This window comes from Amblyomma americanum, chromosome 11, assembly GCF_052857255.1.
Source record: "Amblyomma americanum isolate KBUSLIRL-KWMA chromosome 11, ASM5285725v1, whole genome shotgun sequence".
NCBI classification, from domain to species: Eukaryota; Metazoa; Arthropoda; class Arachnida; order Ixodida; family Ixodidae; genus Amblyomma; species Amblyomma americanum.
Genome location: NC_135507.1, coordinates 75,121,631 through 75,141,083, shown reverse-complemented (window position 1 = coordinate 75,141,083; position 19,453 = coordinate 75,121,631). Strand labels below are relative to the sequence as shown.

Sequence of the window (19,453 nt, the reverse complement as noted above, 5' to 3'; positions counted from 1 at the left end):
CAGCTCGCACACAAAAGGCAGTTCACAAAAATTACAAAAAATCGCTATCACATTGATTCATCTGCAAAGCAGGTGAGTATTGCTCCATCTTTCACCAAGTAAATTTTCCATTATGCAGACAGTTCTCGGAAGTTTTTTTAATGTAGTTCAATAATCAGAACTTCACAATATTCAAGCATTTTTCTGGTCTCTTGAAATTTGAATTAACTAGCTTTTATATACACAAAAACATTTTTCTTGCTAAAGAAATTTATTCTAATAAGGAACTTCATACACACATGTCATGCCAGTACAAGTTAATTACAACAGCAGCTCTGTATGATCAGGCATCCTATCTACAAGGGAAAGGACCTGGAAAATTGCTCTGTGCCAGTTTACTTTGAAGTCATGTAAATTTGCATATTTTTGCTGATCTGGCCAATGCGATTCAGAGAGGCTAGCTAGCAATGGTTCTCGCATGCACATTTAGGAAAAGGCAACAAAGCTTTACAAAGCAGCGGTGTTGTGTTTTGTGATTTCATGATGTTTTAAATTGTGCTTTTCTTTGAACACTATTCTGCAGAGTTAACACTAATATGGTTTTTCTCTTGTGGGCTCGTCGCACATGCTTTTTAAGGGTTGCATTTTGTGCAAAGACCATGGGGCAGAGATGGCACTTGTATGGATGCACACCCGTATGGGTACGAAGGTGTTGCTCCAAGGTGCCCTTATGAGCAAAGCTGCTGTCACAATGGTCACACTTGTATGGACGCACACCCGTGTGGGTGTAAAGGCGTCGCTCGATGTGGCCCTTTTGAGCAAAGCTGCTGTCACAGGGGTCACTTTTATGGACGCTCACCCGTGTGGGTACGAAGGTGTTGCTTCAGGTTGCTCCTTTGAACAAAGCTGCTGTAACAGTGGTCATACTTGTATGCTCACCCGTGTGGATACAAAGGTGTTGCTTCAGGTTGCTCTTTTGAACAAAGCTGCTGTCACAGTGGTCACACTTGTATGGACGCTCACCCATGTGGGTACGAAGGTGTTGCTCCAGAGTGCCCTTATGAGCAAAGCTGCTGTCACAGTGGTCGCATTTGTATGGACGCACACCCGTGTGGGTACGAAGGTGCTGCTCCAGGGTGCCCTTTAGAGCAAAGCTGCTGTCACATTTGTATGGACGCTCACCCAAATGGGTGTAAAGGTGTTGCTCCAGGTGGCCCTTTTCAGCAAAGCTTCTCTCACAGTGGTCACACTTGCATGGACACCCACCTGTGTGAGTAAGAAGGTGTCGCTCCAGGTGAACCTTTAGAGCAAAGCTGCTCTCACAGTGGTCACACCTGTACGGATGCTCATCCATGTGGGTACGAAGGTGTTGCACCAGGTGGGCCTTTTGAGTAAAGCTGCTCCTGCACTGGCTACACTTGTATGGACGCTCATATGTGTGGGTACAGAGATGTCGCACTGAGTCATGCTTTTGTGGAAAGCTCTTTCCACAGTGGTGACACTGGAAAGGAAGATCACCCATTTTGTTGAGAAGGTGCGGCTGACTGCAGTGGGAGGACTGGTATAGCTGCTTAGTCGTGTTTTCACCTGGTGGCTCTCTGAGCTTGAGATCAGCTGTGACTAGGCCTGCACCGAGAAAAGCAGAGTACTTTTCAGCGTGTTAGAGCCCATTTGGTGGTGCGGCCAGTAACCTGTAAATGAAGAAGGCAATCTTACAAAATATTTTGGGTAGCAGTTCATTTTAGGGTCAATGGGCTGTTCCTCTAAAAAGTTTTAAACCAAATTTTCTAGTATTTATAAATTAGCATGGAGTTGGAGGGATACTGTCTTAGCTTTACAACAATTACTGAGAGTGACGAGCATACTCTTTAGCCACCGTAAGCGTCAGAGCAATTCTTAGACAAAGCCCTTGTATAACGCCTGGCTTCATCAGAAGGATCTTGCAATTCTGTGCAAGAGTTTTTCACGAATAACAATGTCTGCGAGCTTTGGCTCATGACAGTACACAGCTCATGAGTGCATTCCGTCTGTCTATTAAACCTTGAAGGTTAACTACCCTGCATGTTGCAGAAAAACCTCGAGCAAACTGCTGGAGAAAAACCTCAACAACTAGTTCCCTTTCACAAAATGCAGCCAAATGCTCAATATATACATCTGAGCTGACTTGTCACGACCTAGAACAACATATCAATTAGCACGTTTGCTTCACTTATCATTTCACAGTGTGCATGTCTGGCAGCTACCGTGTTGTTCAGTTTACTGTGCCAACAAAGCACGAGCCTCTTCAGCTGCTCTGCCAAAATCATGAGGAAGCAGTTTTCTTCCTGCAGCCTCAAAAAAATAAAGCAAGGCTTCGTGACTTAAAATAGGTGCAGGTTGATGCTATTACCAAACTGAGTTAGGATGAATTGATAACTAAAACATGCACAAAATTTCTGAATGTTATGAGAGCAAAATAAAGAAAGCAATTAAGAAGACAAAACTTCTCTATTCAATCTAGCATAATCAGGCCTGGTAGTCTCAAAAAATAAATTCAGAACACAAGCAGTCACACCGCAAACTGCAAGGACAAAACCAATTCTGTCAGCAGTGTCACCAGTGTAATACATAGCACTAAAATAAGCGTGAATCATCAATATCATTTCACAGTTAACCAGACTCGAAAATATTTCCTAACAGCAAACAGAATCAGAAGCACATGCAGTACAAGCTAATGTAGACATCAGATAAAATAGTTCACCGCAGAAGATCCGACAGCATACCAAGAAAGTATTACTACTGCTTTTCAGACCTCACTTTATAAGGGTGTCGTATACAGAAGAATACAGAAAACAATAAGCCATAAAATATGAGACACAGAAACTCAAAGGGTGGTATAGAACCACAATAGAAACCGAAGACCTAAACTGGTGAGACTAGAGCACAAAAAGCAAGACCAAGTATGATGCACAAAAGGCACAGCCACAAAACATAGGCACTTTTTTACTGCATGTGTTTTTTTCTGTGTACTCTTTTCAGAAAAACCTGCACAGAATATAGAGAAAATGTGCAACTTGTAGCGCAATGTGCTGGATCACAACGTTTCCTCTGCATTCATGCACAATTTCACATACAGAATGTTTCACAACATCCACTGTTCATGTTGGAATGATGGTTGATTGTTTTGTTGGGTTTAACGTCCCACAGCGACTCAGGCTATGGGGGATGCCATAGGGGAGGGGTCCCTGTAATTAGGACCAGCTGCAGTTCTTTAACGTGCACTGACATCGCAAAGTACGTGGGCCTCCACAATTGAGTGCACCGAAGAGTTGCAGTCATTCTGTTCTACTACTGCCAAGAGCAGCACAACACCACTGACGGCAAGTGGCAGCAGGCAGTCTTTTTGAAAATGTTAGAATAAATGATGAGAAAGCATGGCTAAGCGACGCTCGAAATGCTGACTAGTTGCAAGAGAAAAAGAAAAAGGCCAAACTTCTATGAAAAATAACAAAGATACAGCTATTTACTGCTCTGAGTCCTACTTATGAAGTGTAGCATATTGATTCAAGTTGTTCATAAACATTTTAAGCTAGTAAAATAGACACACACACGCTCATATAAATATTACAAACAAGTAAAAAAAATAAAATCAAACATCACTGTATCTTAAATCATGAAATATGGATGCCTTGCATCCCTGGATGCATGAAAATGTGGAACTGCAGAGTTCACAAGACAGCAGCCGCAACAGGACAGTGTTAAGGTAGATTCACACTGGCGAGTTGCAAACATCACGCGACCGGTTTCAGGCAATTAGATACGGTTGCCGAAGCACTAGGAAAGCAGGGAAGAAGCACAGCAATTTGATTTAAACCGGTCACATCACCTCGGCGATTCGCCAATGTGAATCCGCCTTTAAAGCGACAGTGTTAAAGGCACCATATCACAGAAAAGCCAGCGTCGTCAGCATCACTGGTTGCGAGTCAAAAATTGACGAAAAAACTCCAGAGAAGCAACCTAACTGTCGTGAGTGACACCATCATTACCTGCTTACCGGATCGCGAGCAAACTGCCCCACTGCAGGTGGCAGTTTGCTCGCGATTGTCCAACAGAAGACGATTGGTCAGGAGAGGTTGCTTGGGAATACAAACCAATGTCGCACACGCCCCACCAGTGGCGACCCCTGCCATCGCAGAGCAGTGTCGCATTGTTTAACCACTGCACCAGGAGAGGTACGAGGACTGTCAGGGATTCATGAATGTGAAGTAGAGCATGACCACTTCCCCATACATGGGCATAAACCCATCAATGCTATTGGGTCATACCCTTTAGGTAGAGCTTAAGTGTCTCCTCCAGTTTTAATGCAGAAGCACCACTTCATACGTACCATCCCCTAGCAAGAATCTTGTCTTGTGCGGAGAAGGGCGTCGTGCCATCTAGTTCATGTAATGTTGTGGCATCAACACAGCCTGCCCACCAGACTGTGAGCAAACTGACCACCGTGGCAGATGGCAGTTATGGTTTATGGGGGTTTATTGTCCCAAAGCGACTCGTGCTATGATAGGGACATTGTAGTGGGCGGCTTCAAGAATTTTAAGCACCTGGGTTTCCTTACCATGCACTGTTATCGTACAGTACACGGGCCTCTAAAATTTCAATGGAGGCGAAATTCAACCACCGTGGCCAGGATCGAACCGTCATTCGGGTCAGCAGCCGAGCACCATAACCACCGAGCCACCGCGGCTTCTGGCAGGTGACAGTTAAATTAATGATTGGTCTCGAGAGGTTGCTCAGGAAGAGCAACATGGTTGCACAATCCCTGGCGGTGGCTCCGACAGAAACAGCCACCTGCCAGTGCAGTGGCGCAGCGCTTAACCGTTGCTCTGGTAGTAGCATGAGGACTTGCCGCAATCTATGAATATGCAGTAAAAGGTGACAAATTCTGCATGCACGGGGCATTAACTCACTAAAGTTGTCGCGTCCTACCCTTAAGGTGGAGTTTAAGTGTTCCCTCGAAATGAATGAACATATGCTTTTCCACGCCTACTTGGCTTAAGTATGTTAAACCCTTACCTCTGTATTTAGTGTTGGACACTGAATATCCTAGAGCACTGCAGTTATTACCATTTCCTTTTTACATATGCTTTCCCCAGAAAGCTGCAAGCAGCAATGTGTCGCAAAGAAATAAATGCATAAGCAATGCAACAATGGCCTATAAGAAAGCTGCAGGAAAGCACATTCACCCTGAATGAGTAGGGCAGGACGCTTGCAAAATAATGAAATAGCTATAATCTAACTTTGATGCGGCTCAATGGGTGCAATCTGGAGGATATTCAGTAATTACTCTCCAACTGGAATATAGTACAGTTGCAGGGTGCACCCTAAATACATTGGACTGTCAACACATTCAGATCAAAGGATACACGGAAAATTTTAGAGGATACAAGCATCGACCTATGGGTCTCCTGATGTTGGCAGCAGTTCTCCTTGGAAGATATTCTCCTGGCAACTTGCACTCCTCGCCTTTTCAACATCAGTTATGATACCTGTTAGATTGAACAGAAGAAAGCAGCCCAAGTGAAAATATCCTAAAGTAACAATGAGCATTGTTAAAGGGGCTGCGAAACACCGCTTGAACCGATGCCGGTTACGCTTCAGATGAATTCTGTATGTCACACAGATGCTAAGAAAGAATTACGAGAATCGATGCATATAGGAACGGCAGTTATTCAATGAATAAATTTCAAAATACAAGCAAACAAAATGCTGCCCTCACCACGATTTTTGCACAGCCTCCCATTCCCATTTCACTCTCCCAATGACGAATCTTAGCACGTAGCTAGGTTGTAACTCGTTCATGCCAAGGCTGGCAGCGCCGTTTGCATGGTTACAACAACCATGTGAACGCCCAGCTGACCCAGCGGTGCTTCACCGTACCGTCGCGTCGACGGCGCAGAAGGGAACACTGGTTAGGGACGTTCCCTTACGGATACGAACTCGAGCGCAAGATTCTGCGACGGTGCGACAGCCTGCGCAAGATATCAGACACATTTAGCATAGCGCGTACAGCCCCAGCTTACCGCCTACCATCGCCCGTCGCTCCTAGCGCGCTGCTTGGCCACGGCGAGCAATGAGTGCGGGGGGCAAGAGCCATGCCAACACTAATAAAGTTTTCACCTACCTACCTTCACCGACCTGCGAAGTGGCGCTGAGAAACGTCATTTCTTTTTTCAAAGGGTAGTAAGAATAAAAAAACAATCGCTGATTTATTAAACTGTACCAAAGCCCACCTCCGAAAACCCCGGTAAAGATGCACAAAACAAAACGCAGGCCATTGAAAGCAGCGTCCGTTGCCAATACCAAATATGGGCATAGCTCCTTCGCGCTGCCACAGGCGCATATGTCCACCATCAAGACTGTCTTTGCTTTTGTCTGTTATTAGTTTTGTTGCGCCCGATCGCGCTTGGACGATGAGCGAGAGTTGCACACGCGCGCAAGAGGGAAAGGGTACGCAAGGTGTCGTGTGCAAAGCAGACAATTACAAAGAAGGAAAAAACAAGCGTACGCGGAAAAGGTAGAGAGAAAGGAGGAAAGATTCCCCTGTGGGGTGTCTCTTCATAGCGCGACGGACTCTGGTTAGCGGTTTGTTGAAGATGCGTTTCCGATTTGATGCCCAGATTAAGACTGCGCATTTTCCCTCTCGTTTTGCAGATTCGGAGACGATGACTTCCAGCCGACTTCAAGAGGCCCAAGCGTGAGACGAGAAGGCCGAAGCATGAGAAGGCAGAGAGACGTCGAGCCAATCCTCGCGGTAAGTGGTGCTGGGCGGAGAGCCGCCATGTTGACTACTTTCTCGTCCTCCGCGGGCCGTCAAGGTCACCGGGACCGGGTTGCGCCAAGCCTATCTTTACGGTGTCCGCGGCGTGTTGCTAGTTTGACGCCTTTTCGCTCGCGCAGGTGCGCGGATGCTCGTGACGGTATTTCAATAGCGCCCGCTCAGGTGCACGTGTTCGGGATAGGTCGCGTGGCGCGAGCCATCCGCCGCTCCAGCGTGGTGACGTGGCGGCCGTTCTTGAAACGCGGCTTGAGGATTCGAGGGCACCCTGTTTGGCGCGCCGGGCAGGCATGATTGTATTTATTCAGCGGGATTGCCCACGTTCTGTATTAGTTTGTATATTATGATTGACGCTTGGGCAGATTGAGACATGAATATATAACTTGTTGAATATTGTGGTTTGGTTTATTTCGCTGAATTGTTAAGGGAATAATTAACTGATCCAATCAGCACTGATTTATTTGACCAATCGATATGACGAACGATTTTTCGATTCATTGAATTATTTCAGGGATTGCTTGGGTGATCGATATACTGGTTGACTGATTGATTGGTGCGCTATATAGTATATGCACATGGTTGAAAAGAGACTTGTCCTTGTGTTTTTTTTCTTCGTCCATTTGTCTTTTTACGCTACTTTTCACCCGTGCATTATGACAAACTTGTCCAACTTTGTCCCCTTAGCAGATGGGGTCAATGTCCCAGTCAGTCAAAACTTTAATATTGCTACTGGGATTTATGGGTTCCATCGACCCCATGAGATGGCCCTCAGTCAGTGATGAACGCGACCTCTTGGGCTCGTGCTGTGACCCGGACTTCTACAGATGCCCGCAGACCCCTCTAGAGCGCTCAAACTCCGTGCCGTCAGCGTTCTGCGTGCACGAGCGCAGCCGGAAAGGATTTCGAACGCTGTACACAGGTCTGTGGACGACTGCACATCCGGATTTATAGCTGGCTAGCAGGGTGTCCCACTTTTGGGAGCTTATAAGCTTCTGGAATTCTTCGGGTGGTGGGTCTGCGGGGCAGGACCAGAATTACATCATGGCTCTCTGGCCACAGAGCGACGTAGGCTATGAGGACTGCGATAGTGCAGTTAAAGGATTAATATCGACCATCTGGCTTTCCTTAATGTGTGCTGGCGTCATGCAGTAAATGGGCTCCATTTGCTTCGCATCCATTGAACCGCGGCCGGGATCAAGCCCCTGTCTCCGGGTTCAGCGGTTAAGTTGCCCTAACGACCCAGCCAACCAAGTTATGTCCAGTGGATATTCATATAATATCCTCCACAAGATATCAGATGTCCATACGATGTTCACAAAGGCTCATATTACATCCATGTAATGTCCATACAATGTTCATTTTGATCATAGTGGATGTCCATATAATGCTCATATTATGCCCACATGCGACGATTCCTAGACATTCAGAGGATGTTAACCAGATATTTTGCCAATCTATTTTCAGGTTGGTGGCTGGATGCTGTACCATTTATTTTGTGCGCTGTACAGCTTACAACAAAACAAATATGATGCAAGATATGACAGAGAGATACAAAGCAAAAACCAACAGTTGCTCATTACACAGGAAACTTCAATATTTTGTACATGATCTGGGAATAACATTTCAAATAACAGGTGCATTATGAGAAAATTACACACTGGGCTCTGATCAATGCAATAACATAAACATGTCACAAAGAAGTGTCATTTTCTGGTATGCAAGTTACTTGAAATGTCATTTCCAGTACGTGCAAGATAGAACATTCATGTGTAGTGAAGTCATTAGTTTGCGCTGTCTGTGACTTTGTGATCTTTCATCATACTCTTTCTGTTCTTGTAAGCTGTACAGCGCATAAAATAACAAAGGGTAATCAAACAGCTGCAATTCTCGTTTCTTCAGAATATTGCACCTCGAGGCAGTATGCGGACAAGGAATATGCACATACAGGCTTCGAGTACAGAAGAACGTCAAGGAATTCAATCACTTGTTTTGCCCTCAGCAATATTTTATTGCCCAGTAGCCACATTGATCAGCGTCTGTTGCTGTGCATTCATTTACTCCAGGTCCTCGGAGGCCTGTGAATATAACAGTGCATTGTGTTGAACAGTAGTAATGACAGCAGGAAATATGGACAAAAAACGGGTGCACAAGATAATGCAAAAGCTAATGTTTCATCCAACTGGCTTAGTATGTTTTCTGAAAAGTAGTGAGGAAAAAGCATGCGGTAGAAGCCAAGTACACAAACGTGCATCCACTATAACCTTTAGCCTTACCAGAGGTAAGACTAAATCCAGACAGGGGTTTTAGAGTAAAGAGATCACATGCAATAGCCTGAATGCTTAACATGAAGAAAGAAACCCAAGCCTCAGCAAACAAACACAAGGATGACAACCAAGATTTTCTAGTACATATATGCAACCATACTTATGCAACGAAGTTAGAATGTGCACAGCAATAGTGAATAATGTTGGCTGGCGACAGCATTCGAATAAAACTCAAGAATGAAGTGGCAAATGCCTTCTCAAAGCACCCTCCATCCACTAGCATCAACAGAGTCTCATGACATGGATGTTACCCCATTTGCACCAGCTTGTGTGACGTCGTAGATGAAAGGGGATTAACCGCTATGGCATGATAATCGATCCCCGCCTTTGGATGGAGGAACATCTATCGCTTTGTTCTTAATCCGTATCCAAAAATACTGCAGTGGGACAGTGGTGCCAATCACAGCAGGCTTTCAGCAGGAATGAGCATGCGTATATCACCATATTGGGTGACGTATGCTGACTTCATGAGTGTGGTTGGTGCATGCAAGTATGAAGTAGCAGGTATAACAAAGTGCGATCAGAGCCAGCTGTGGTGTATTGAAAAAGACAGAAGACACCTTATGGCAAAGAGTGAGGGAGGATATTTGGTTTTTTCATGTCTATGATGCTTGCAGTAAGCAGGCAGGATAAAATGCATTGAGCAGGTGTGCACATTCTTGAGGGAATTTATAAAGAGACCAGCCATGGCCCACATAGGACAAGGATATCGTAGATTAAGCCAGATATAGGTAGGCCTTTTCAGTTTCACTGGAAAAATTGTGTAATAAATGCAGCAGCATGCAACTAGATTTTCATGTTAGGTAGTCATTATTAGACTGCCATGAATTTTTGTTAAAGGTTGTAATATCTATGTCAAAGTACTTGTATGCTAGGGAGAAGTCAAGGTGACAATATTTTGAAAATAATAGGGACAGGGTGACTGGTATGAGAAATGCTCAAATTTATAAAGTAAAGCTCCACACTCTAGCGAAACCATTACACAGTGTTATTGAATTTAGTCCGAAGTGATGCAATGTTAGAACTATCAGAACAATTAGGAGCAAAAAATAGAACTAGAAACAACACTGAATGAACTGCTAATGCAGGTCAGAAACAATAAACATGCTGAAGCACATTATTGACACATGCCTGAAAGGGTGGGAAAACCATGAGCTGGTTGCATTAGCAGTCATATGTTGTGTAGTTAAAAAGGAAGTCCGTGATCCTGTAGAGAACCAAGTAGTCAATGTTGTGGTGCCTTAGTTTCATTACAGAAACCTGGAGCTTAACAGCGAGAAATGTCTTGAAGACATCTAAGAACAAAGCTCTTTCCAAAACCAAGAGGCTCCAAATGTATCGTAATCATTGTTGAACATTAGAAATTGTTTTTCATGAAAGAATTTACGGAATCGAAGTTGGGACAAGTGGGAAAACAGGTTTAAATGAAGCGAGTCAATGAGGCCAAAGAAAAGTGATTGATTGAATTTTTTGTGTGTTATGTGAGGAAGAAACATGCAGCAGTAGTTGGTAATTGGCCTGTAATTAGTGAAGAACTAGAAAATATTCGGTGAAAGCTATTTGCGTTCCGTAGTCATGACTATACCTAGAAATGAAGTACGAAAAACAGTTTCATACCAGCTGTTTGTCTTCATGACGCAAAATGCATCTACTGAGTGGCAAGATGCACGAGGCTATTGTTTCTCTGAACATGTTCTCCAAAATATCTGAAATGGAACAGCAAAGAAAAATGGTCATGCCCTGCTGCATTATATGAGGTTTACAACCAGCAACTCTCATTGTGTACATAAGATGTAAACCCTTGCTGGGGCACACAATCAGTAGCAAGAATTTTCACAGCACAACTTTCATTCTACGCGCTGTAATAAAATAGAAAATTTCAGAAAAAGCAGTCAAAGCCACGAGCTGAAACAAAAAGTATTCAGTAGCCAATTATCTTGAAATGTGCTACTGAAATAAAAGGAAATTACAAGAAGCGAGAATAGACCAAGTTCCCACAAAAGTTTAAAAGCACAAAGTTATAAAAAAAGACAATTCCGGGCACAAAAAATGCAGAGTTAGACACAAGGGCTTGACTAAACGAAGGCAGATAAGAGTGTATTTGGCGCTGTTAGCAAATTTTACAGCAACACAAGATCTGCAAAAACTCTGTCTTCTTGAGCCGCCGGAGAAAGGAAACTGTCCCCTCACCACCCCTTCCCCTGTAGTAAAGGCCATAGCATGCCGGACGGCCGGAATATGCAGTGGAATGTGCGCCATCAAAGTGCAGGCTATTCCAACAATTGTTAGAGGGCACAGCTAACTGCCAACAACTTTGCCTTACAACTGAGCACTGAAGTATCATGCGTGCAGGCTGTTAAGGCAGAGAAGTGGCACAGAGCGCAGCCATTCCCACGAAACTACTTCGGGGACAAATCGAGCCACAACTAAACACCACAGAATTTAAATCCATGTCTGCACTCCATGAACTGATAAACCGGATGATGAAATTGCCAGCATGAAAATTGCACAATACCACAAACGAACACTAACACTTTGTTTGACAGAACAGTGTCATAACAACTCACCATTATTGCTGTTATCCGCGTAATCCTCCATTATTTCTACCAGTGAGGGCTCAGGACTGTGTACAACATGCACAACAAGCTTGCCGCCACAAAGAAGAAAATGTGAACTCGCGAAACAACAAATAAAAACTTGTGAAAAACGCTGAAAGAAATCACGAAAACGTTGCGGCCGTCGCAACAAAACTGGTAATGGCGCTTGGGTTGGATTGGATGTGAAGCTAGCGTCGCGGCTAATGACGGTGCCCATGGCCGTTAGGCTGCCCAGTGTCAAGAGAGTTCTAATTATTGTTCTGGTTTTGAAATCACGGCGTTTGTGGCTGTCGGTCTAACTTGAGCAATTTCTTTAAATAATCATACCGTACATGCATTCGCACGCATAAAATAAAATCAGGGCGTGCAATAGTCGACTGCTTGAAATAATTAGTTCCTGAAAATGTAAGACTGCAAAAGCAGAAATGATTAAAATCTAAAGGTAGCATAATTTCAGCATGTTCATGCCTTCAAAAACAATAATATCTAGTTCTGGTAAGTTGTTAGTACATTTCAAAAACTTTCAATGTGCTGAAAGAACATCATGCATATTCGAATATCCTCTGAATATCCACTAACTGATATTTGAATCCAATAGTCCCCTCAACATGCAGGGATATCGATACATGGACATTGGACGTTAGGACCATTTGTGGATATCCTCTGCATATTCATGGTTTACTGGGGATTGAACTACTGCGGTGGAGCTCATTGATCGATTGATATAATGACCTTATTGATTGATTGATTTGATAGACTGATTGATCGATTCTTTAAGTGATCGATAGATCTATTGACTAAGTCATTGATTAATTTTTATGTGTGGTAAATTGACCAAGTGATCAATAATTTGATTGGTTGATTCATTCATTAGTTATTGACTATCGATTGATTGACTCAATCAGCGATTATCGACCAATTGATTGATTTAATTTACTAGTTTGATTAATTGGCCGAATGATCAATGGATTGACCGTGTAATAAATTATTTGGATGATTGAGTGACTGATTGGTCAAATAATTGATATATGTTGGTCAATTTATTGACTGAATGAATGACATGATTGATTAGATAAACTTGGTGGTCCAATTATTAAATGATTGTTAGGTCGACTGACTTAGTAATTGATTGATCTAACAAATAATTTAATTAGATGTATATCGATTGACCGATTGATCATACAATTTGCCAATTGACTGACTGACTGATTCATACATTGTCTGATTGATGTAATTTGTTGATCAGTTCACCAATTTATCATTCATTGGATTGAATGAGTGATCTGAATGATAGATTTAGAACGACTTACTGGTTTATTGATTATTTGATCCGTCGATTGATTTATTGGCCCATCAACTGATTGATTTAATTTAGTGTTGAACAACTGACCGCCTGATCAGTCAACTGACCAATTAAGCAGTCAATAGGGCAAATAATCAGGTATTTCGGCTTATTTATAGATTGACTGGTTTGTTGATTGAATTATAGGTATAATCTGATAGGTTCGACTGCCAATTTGATCAGTCATTTTATTGCTTTATTGATCAATAAATTGAGTGAATGATATCATTGATTTCTGATAGACTGACTCATCCATTTATAGATAGATCAACTGACTGATTGATCGATCGGTTGACTGGTACAGTTGAATGTGTTTGTGTATTGACCAATTGATCAATTCTGAACAACCGATTTTTATTGACTGACTCATGCATTCTTAACTGATTTTATTATTTATTGTTTATTTCATTGATCGAGTGATTCACCTTCGATTGATTGATTGAATCAGTCAAGGAGTGTCGATTGACTGATTGGTTTGATTTATATGTTGATCAGTTGAGTGATTAATCAATTATTTAGCTGGCTGACTGACTGGCCAATTAGTTGATTGATTGATTTTAATATATCTATCATTTGATCGATTGATAAATAATTTGATTGATGAATTGATTATTTAATTAAATTAAAGTGTACATTCGGTGTTTTTTTACTACTGCTTTGAGTATTAACCGGGCTAGTAAGGGGAAAATTGGGGCAATTGGGTAGTTTTTGTATATGAAGCAGATACCACAATGCCTTTCGTGTTTTGTTTTCATGGCTGCTGTTGTGGTTTTCATTATCACTTTTGTTTTTAATTCTCCTTGTTTTAGTTATTTTTGGCGTCTGTCTCACGCAAAGATGCCACAGTATAATTAGCGGTTTATATTCCGTCTTTAACATTTCTTAGAGATATTTTTGTGTATTTTTGCCGTCTAGTGTGTTTGTTTCAGCACAGTATGCCCCCACGCGACCTTTACATTTTTTTTTTGTCTCCACCCTGTTTCAGGCAGGGTAGCGTGATGGGAGAATAAGGACGGGGGTAAATATTTTGGAGAGATCAGCCTTTGTGTGATGAGGTTCGTTCTTTGTATGTGAAACGTTTGTTACATTTGGCACTCTTTGTGATTTCAATGAAAAACGGATTGCACCTAGCACCAATAGAGTGCAGAAATTTGCATGATTTTCGAGTTCTCTCTTTAAATGCCAAATTTTGTCTGGCTTCCTTAGTGCACTTATTAGGTAGACTAAGGCTCAGTTAGATTTTTATGAGACATCCCGGGAGACACTCAATGCTGTTGCAAAGGGTACTTAACTGCCCGTGTGTGACCGCATGAAAATCCTCGAACCTTTCTACTATATTTTAATGCAGTTGGTGGTAAAGCTCAATAAAAACCGGAGTAACTTCCCAAGCACCAAGTGATGCTCAAAACGAAAAAAACCTGAGTTCTATGTTACGTTTTCTATTAAATTTTATTTATTTACTTTTTCAAACACTACTTTTATTTTATTAGTGCATTAATTTAAAGAAATGCTTTAGTATAAATTCCACCGCTCAGTACTTCAGTGACTTTAGTATTATTGTTTCCAAAAGCTGCCGCTTTGGAGTGTGGAGGGCTTTGTTGCTGAACCTTGCGGTTACTACAGTAGTCGCATTAGTATCGAGTGAAAGGTTTCATTCATTTACTGGAGACAATTGTTTTTAGAGGCGATGAATACCTTTCAGGTTTTTTTCGCTAGAAAGTATGTGAATAAATTTGCACGAAGCTATATAATAATGAACACTATGCTGCATTTCCACTCGTGGTGGTGTTGAGGAAACCTCCTCAGCAGCCTGAAAGGCCACGAGTTTTACTCCCGGTCGAACAATACTAGGTCTACAACGCTGTGGCAGAGCTCTCGGAAGCTCACCTCACCTCTCAGTACGAGCGTCTCACCCACACCTCTACAGGACGTCACACAAGATTGGAATAAGCTCCTAAACGACCGTTGTCGACAAGACACAGCTTCCGTCTCATATCCACAGCAACCTTATCGTTACCCCTCTCCCGAAAAACATGCGCCCAGAGTATCATGTCGCTCACCGCACTGACAGGGCTGTCTCTGCATAAAAAGTATTTAACCAATAAGACAGCAGTCTACGTCGATGCTACCGAATACTCCGATCGCGATGCATTTTCGCTCGCGGTTGTAAACTACAGAGGACAGCCGTTGGTTGCGTGCTTCATTCCCGTCAAACCGTCTGAAGAGGCCTAGGAGGCGTCCATAGCCTTGGCGACGGTCGCCACCTCTGCACAAACTATCTTCAGCGACACTAAATGTGCGATTCGTAATTTCGCCAAAGGCCGGGTCCCCCATCACCCTATCTCTCCTCCACTCCACCAAACGTCAACTCCACCCAATCCAATTGATCTAGGTCCCTGTGCACTCATTCCATCCAGGGAACGAGGCGGCCCACAATCATGCCCGATGATTCATCGACCGGGATGTGGTGTCGCCCGTCCTGCAGACGGCGAGAGGTCGTATGGTTGCATTTCATGACATAACCATGCACTACTGCTTTGGTAGACTAATATATCTCCCCGCACGTATTTCTCTCACCAAACCCCAAGAGGTTGCGTGGAGGCAACTCCAAACGAACACCTTCCCCAACCCCGCGATATATGCCCGCATATACCCTGGGGTCTACTCTCCTTCCTGTCAACTATGTGGCCAACATGCCACTCCATCATACATACTCTGGGCGAGGTTTGCAGCTCTCGAATTCAGACCAGTGGGAGGCCGCATTGCTCAGTTCCGACTCGGGCACACAGCTCCGGGTTGTGACAAGAACCCTAGAAGTCGCCCTAAGCCACGGGCTCATGGCCACCTGAAGGGGTTATAACCCTGCATCAACTGCTACTTTGGTCGAAGAAAAAAAGTTTATCCTTCTCCTCCTTGACTCCCGGTAGCCACGGCCACGTTCCAGAACTTTATTCAGCTTTTTTTTTATTCGAGCAGAAATAAAAACTTCCCATTTCTGAGGATTCAGCCTTGCGGATTTATTTTTGTGAATTGAATTGTGTTGATTAGTAACACAATATACTAGAATGTGGAATTACTGCGGTGATTTTTAGTCTTCAGCTCAACACAGTAGGAAGTGGCAGCTCTAGGAACTAGAACCTCTAGTAAAAATTTTCTGGTCTTTCAAAACTTAGCTGCACTAAACATGATTGAGTTTCCCGCGCTTGGAACATTTGTTTATGAACACAAAAAATCCCAGTATAGGGTGACGTATCTAGCGTTTAAAGTACAGAGGAAAGTTCTGCATTGCTTTAAAACTAGTGTATCGAACGGCTTTTTGAGTTAGACGGGTACTTTTTTGGCATAGCATGGGCAGCAGTGCAGCACATCAGAATACAGCTAACACGTGCGTATAGGATGGCTACTTGTCAACTTTCTAACTATTTCTCTTAGTCTCTTATATATTGAGAAGCTTTTAGAACACCGTAAGTAAGATCTATATCAGTTTTTATTATTTAAAAAACGCAATTAGTCTCGGCACTGCGGTCCAAAACATTTTGCCCATTCCGACAAGGCATGCGTATTGGAGGGGTTGCATTGTGTGCAACCTTCTCGAAAACACATGTAATTTGTCGCGATGCTGGCAGAATTTGTTGGGCGACAGTGCCGTGGGTAACTGGCTTTCTGAAATTTTATAAATCGATATAGATTTCACTTACACTGAGCTAGAAGCTTCTCAGTAAATAACAAGACTAACAATAAAAGTTAGAAAACTAACTATTTAGTAATTATTAACCAACCTACTAGCTAGCGCCTCTAGTGTCTAATCCGCTACGCCGCGTGCAATACAATGGTGAAAAAGCGCTCTACTAACTCAAAAGGCCTATTTTTAAAAAAAGTGCAGAACATCTTAAGTGAAACACTCGGCATGGGTGCACAGCCAGCCCTTTGGTCACTCTGCCTATACTAGACTCCAGTATTTGTTTTTTCACGAATAAGTGACCTTCAAATAAATAAAAAGATTCATTGGTTTCGTTGCCTGACGCAAAGCATCGACGCTGAGAGCGCCTGTCCTTGAAAGCTGACTTCTCCTGACTGACTGCGTTCTTGAGAGGAAGCCCCGCTCCGGCTGGGCGAGTCATTCGCAGCTACCAAACAGGCTGCACGTGCGCAGTTTATGCACGAGGGTTCGATGCCTCTACGCTCTGATCAGTGCTCTTCATCATTTCATAAGATCTGACCTACTGTTGAAAGCTACGTCTCTTCGTGTGTCTGAAAAAAAAACCCCAAAACAATGGGCGGTTATTTTTTTGGAAAATTACAAGTGACGTCCTGTCACTAGGGCGTCGGCAGAGAATCAAGGGGGCCATTTGGTGGATGATAAGGAAGTGAATATCATTTGATAGATGGCAAGGTAAAAAAAAAATTAGGCGCCCCTCAAAAGTCATGAATGCATAAAATGATACAGGAAATCATGCATGGAGGGAACAAAAAACACAACAAACTTTGCACTGCAGCCAAACAATACTTCGGTCAGGGGTCTAGGGCTGCCGTCCAAGAGATAACAGCAACAATCTCGTGGCACTAAGTTCCCGAGAAGCACTCATAAGAAACAAATTATGGTGGGACGGAGACGTTGGCTTCACGGAAGAATCAGTAGCATTTTTGTCCAGAATTTTTCGGTATTATTGGGGAATCCACATCGTCAACATGGCGTATGCATCTGTCCACTTGTCTAGCAAAAGCGGCTCATATGAGCCCATCGGGTCACCGCAAAAAGAAGGAAGTGACCTAGGGACATGTGTCTTACTCGTTGGGTTCCTTGGCTCAGGGTGCTTCATACATGGCCAGCTTGGCTTCGATATAGAGCACGAACCTGTTTCAGCATGGAAAGGAAGCTTCGGGGCAGGTTCCCTCTTGTACAGGGCGTGCATAATATATTGTGGAGATATCTGGTACTATGTTGCAATCTGTGGCGTTGTATGTGGCGCGGTGTTTATTGCATGGCGTGCTGCTCTTGCGTTGACTATGTCCTCCTCGCTTCGTCGATTGCTGAAAGCGTGGTTTTTGCTTTTTATTTGCAATAGTTTATTGCAGTAGCATTCGATACAGCTAAGTCTCGTAAGGAAATGATACTTTTCACCGTGGTCTACACGCCTCTCATTAATTGAGCCTAATGTGTAAAGTTAATTAGTTTATCTAAATATTAATAAACCAACCTTTCAGCTCGCCTAGCTTTATTATGATATACTACACAGCTGACTATGTTATGCCAAAAAAAAGCATTTCTCTAACGCTTCTCTAAGTAGCCATAATTTGTTGGACCATTGCACCAGGCACAAACGAGCTTTCCAAATTCTAAAAACTGATATAGATACTTTTCACCCTGTGCTACATGCCACTCAATAATTGAGGAGCCTAATGTGAAATGTTAATTAGGTAACTATCTAAATATTAGTAAACCAACCTGTCAGTTTGTCTTAGCTTTATTCTGACTTATTACACAGCCGACTATGTTATACCGAAAAAAGGCACTTCTCTAACGCTTCTCTATGTAGCCATAATTTGTTGGACTACAACACCAGGCCAAACGAACTTTAGAAAATATAGAAACAGATATAGATACTTTTCACCATGGTCTACACGCCTCTCAATAATTGAGGAACCTAACGTGTAAAGTTAATTAGTTAACAATCTAAATATTAGTAAGCCAAGCTGTCAACTCGTCTTAGCTTTATTATGTTTTACTACATAGCTGACTACGTTATGCCGAAAAAAAGCTCTTCTCTAAGGCTTCTCTAAGTAGCCATAATTTGTTGGACCATAGCGCCAGGTGCAAACGAGCTTTCAAAATTCTAAAAACTGATATACTTTTCACCGCGGGCTATATGCCTCTCAGTAATTGAGGAGCCTAACGTGTGAAGTTAATTAGTTAACAATATAAATATTAGTAAACCAACCTGGCAGCTCGTCTTAGCTTTATTCTGATTTATTACACAGCCGACTATGTTATGCCGAATAAAAGCACCATAATTTGTTGGACCGCAGGGCCAGGCGCAAACGAACTTTAGAAAATATAAAAACAGATATAGGTACTTTTCACCGTGGTCTACATGCCTCTAAATAATTGAGGAGCATAATGTGTAAAGTAATTAGTTTATCTAAATATTAGTAAACCAACCTGTCAGCTCGTCATCACTTTATTATGATATACTACACAGCTGACTATGTTATGCCGAAAAAAAGCGCTTCTCTAACGCTTCTCTAAATAGCCATAATTTGTTGCACCACAGCGCCAGGCACAAACGAACTTTCGAAAATATAAAAATAGATATAGATACTTTTCACCGTGGGCCACACGCCTCTCAATAATTGAGGAGCCTAACATGTAAAGTTAATTAGTTAACAATCTAAATAT

At 42.7% G+C, this 19,453-nt stretch overlaps 1 protein-coding gene across 1 annotated transcript in view; it reads left to right on the top strand.

Moving 5' to 3' along the window:
- The first annotated feature begins 6,618 nt into the window (after window positions 1-6,618).
- Window positions 6,619-19,453, top strand: part of LOC144109707 (uncharacterized) — a 24,770-nt gene continuing 11,935 nt past the window's right edge. Inside the window, exon 1 of the mRNA XM_077642505.1 lies at window positions 6,619-6,769. Coding sequence (XP_077498631.1) covers window positions 6,734-6,769 — 36 coding nt within the window. The 5' untranslated portion in view covers window positions 6,619-6,733. The remainder of the gene's footprint in view (window positions 6,770-19,453) is intronic.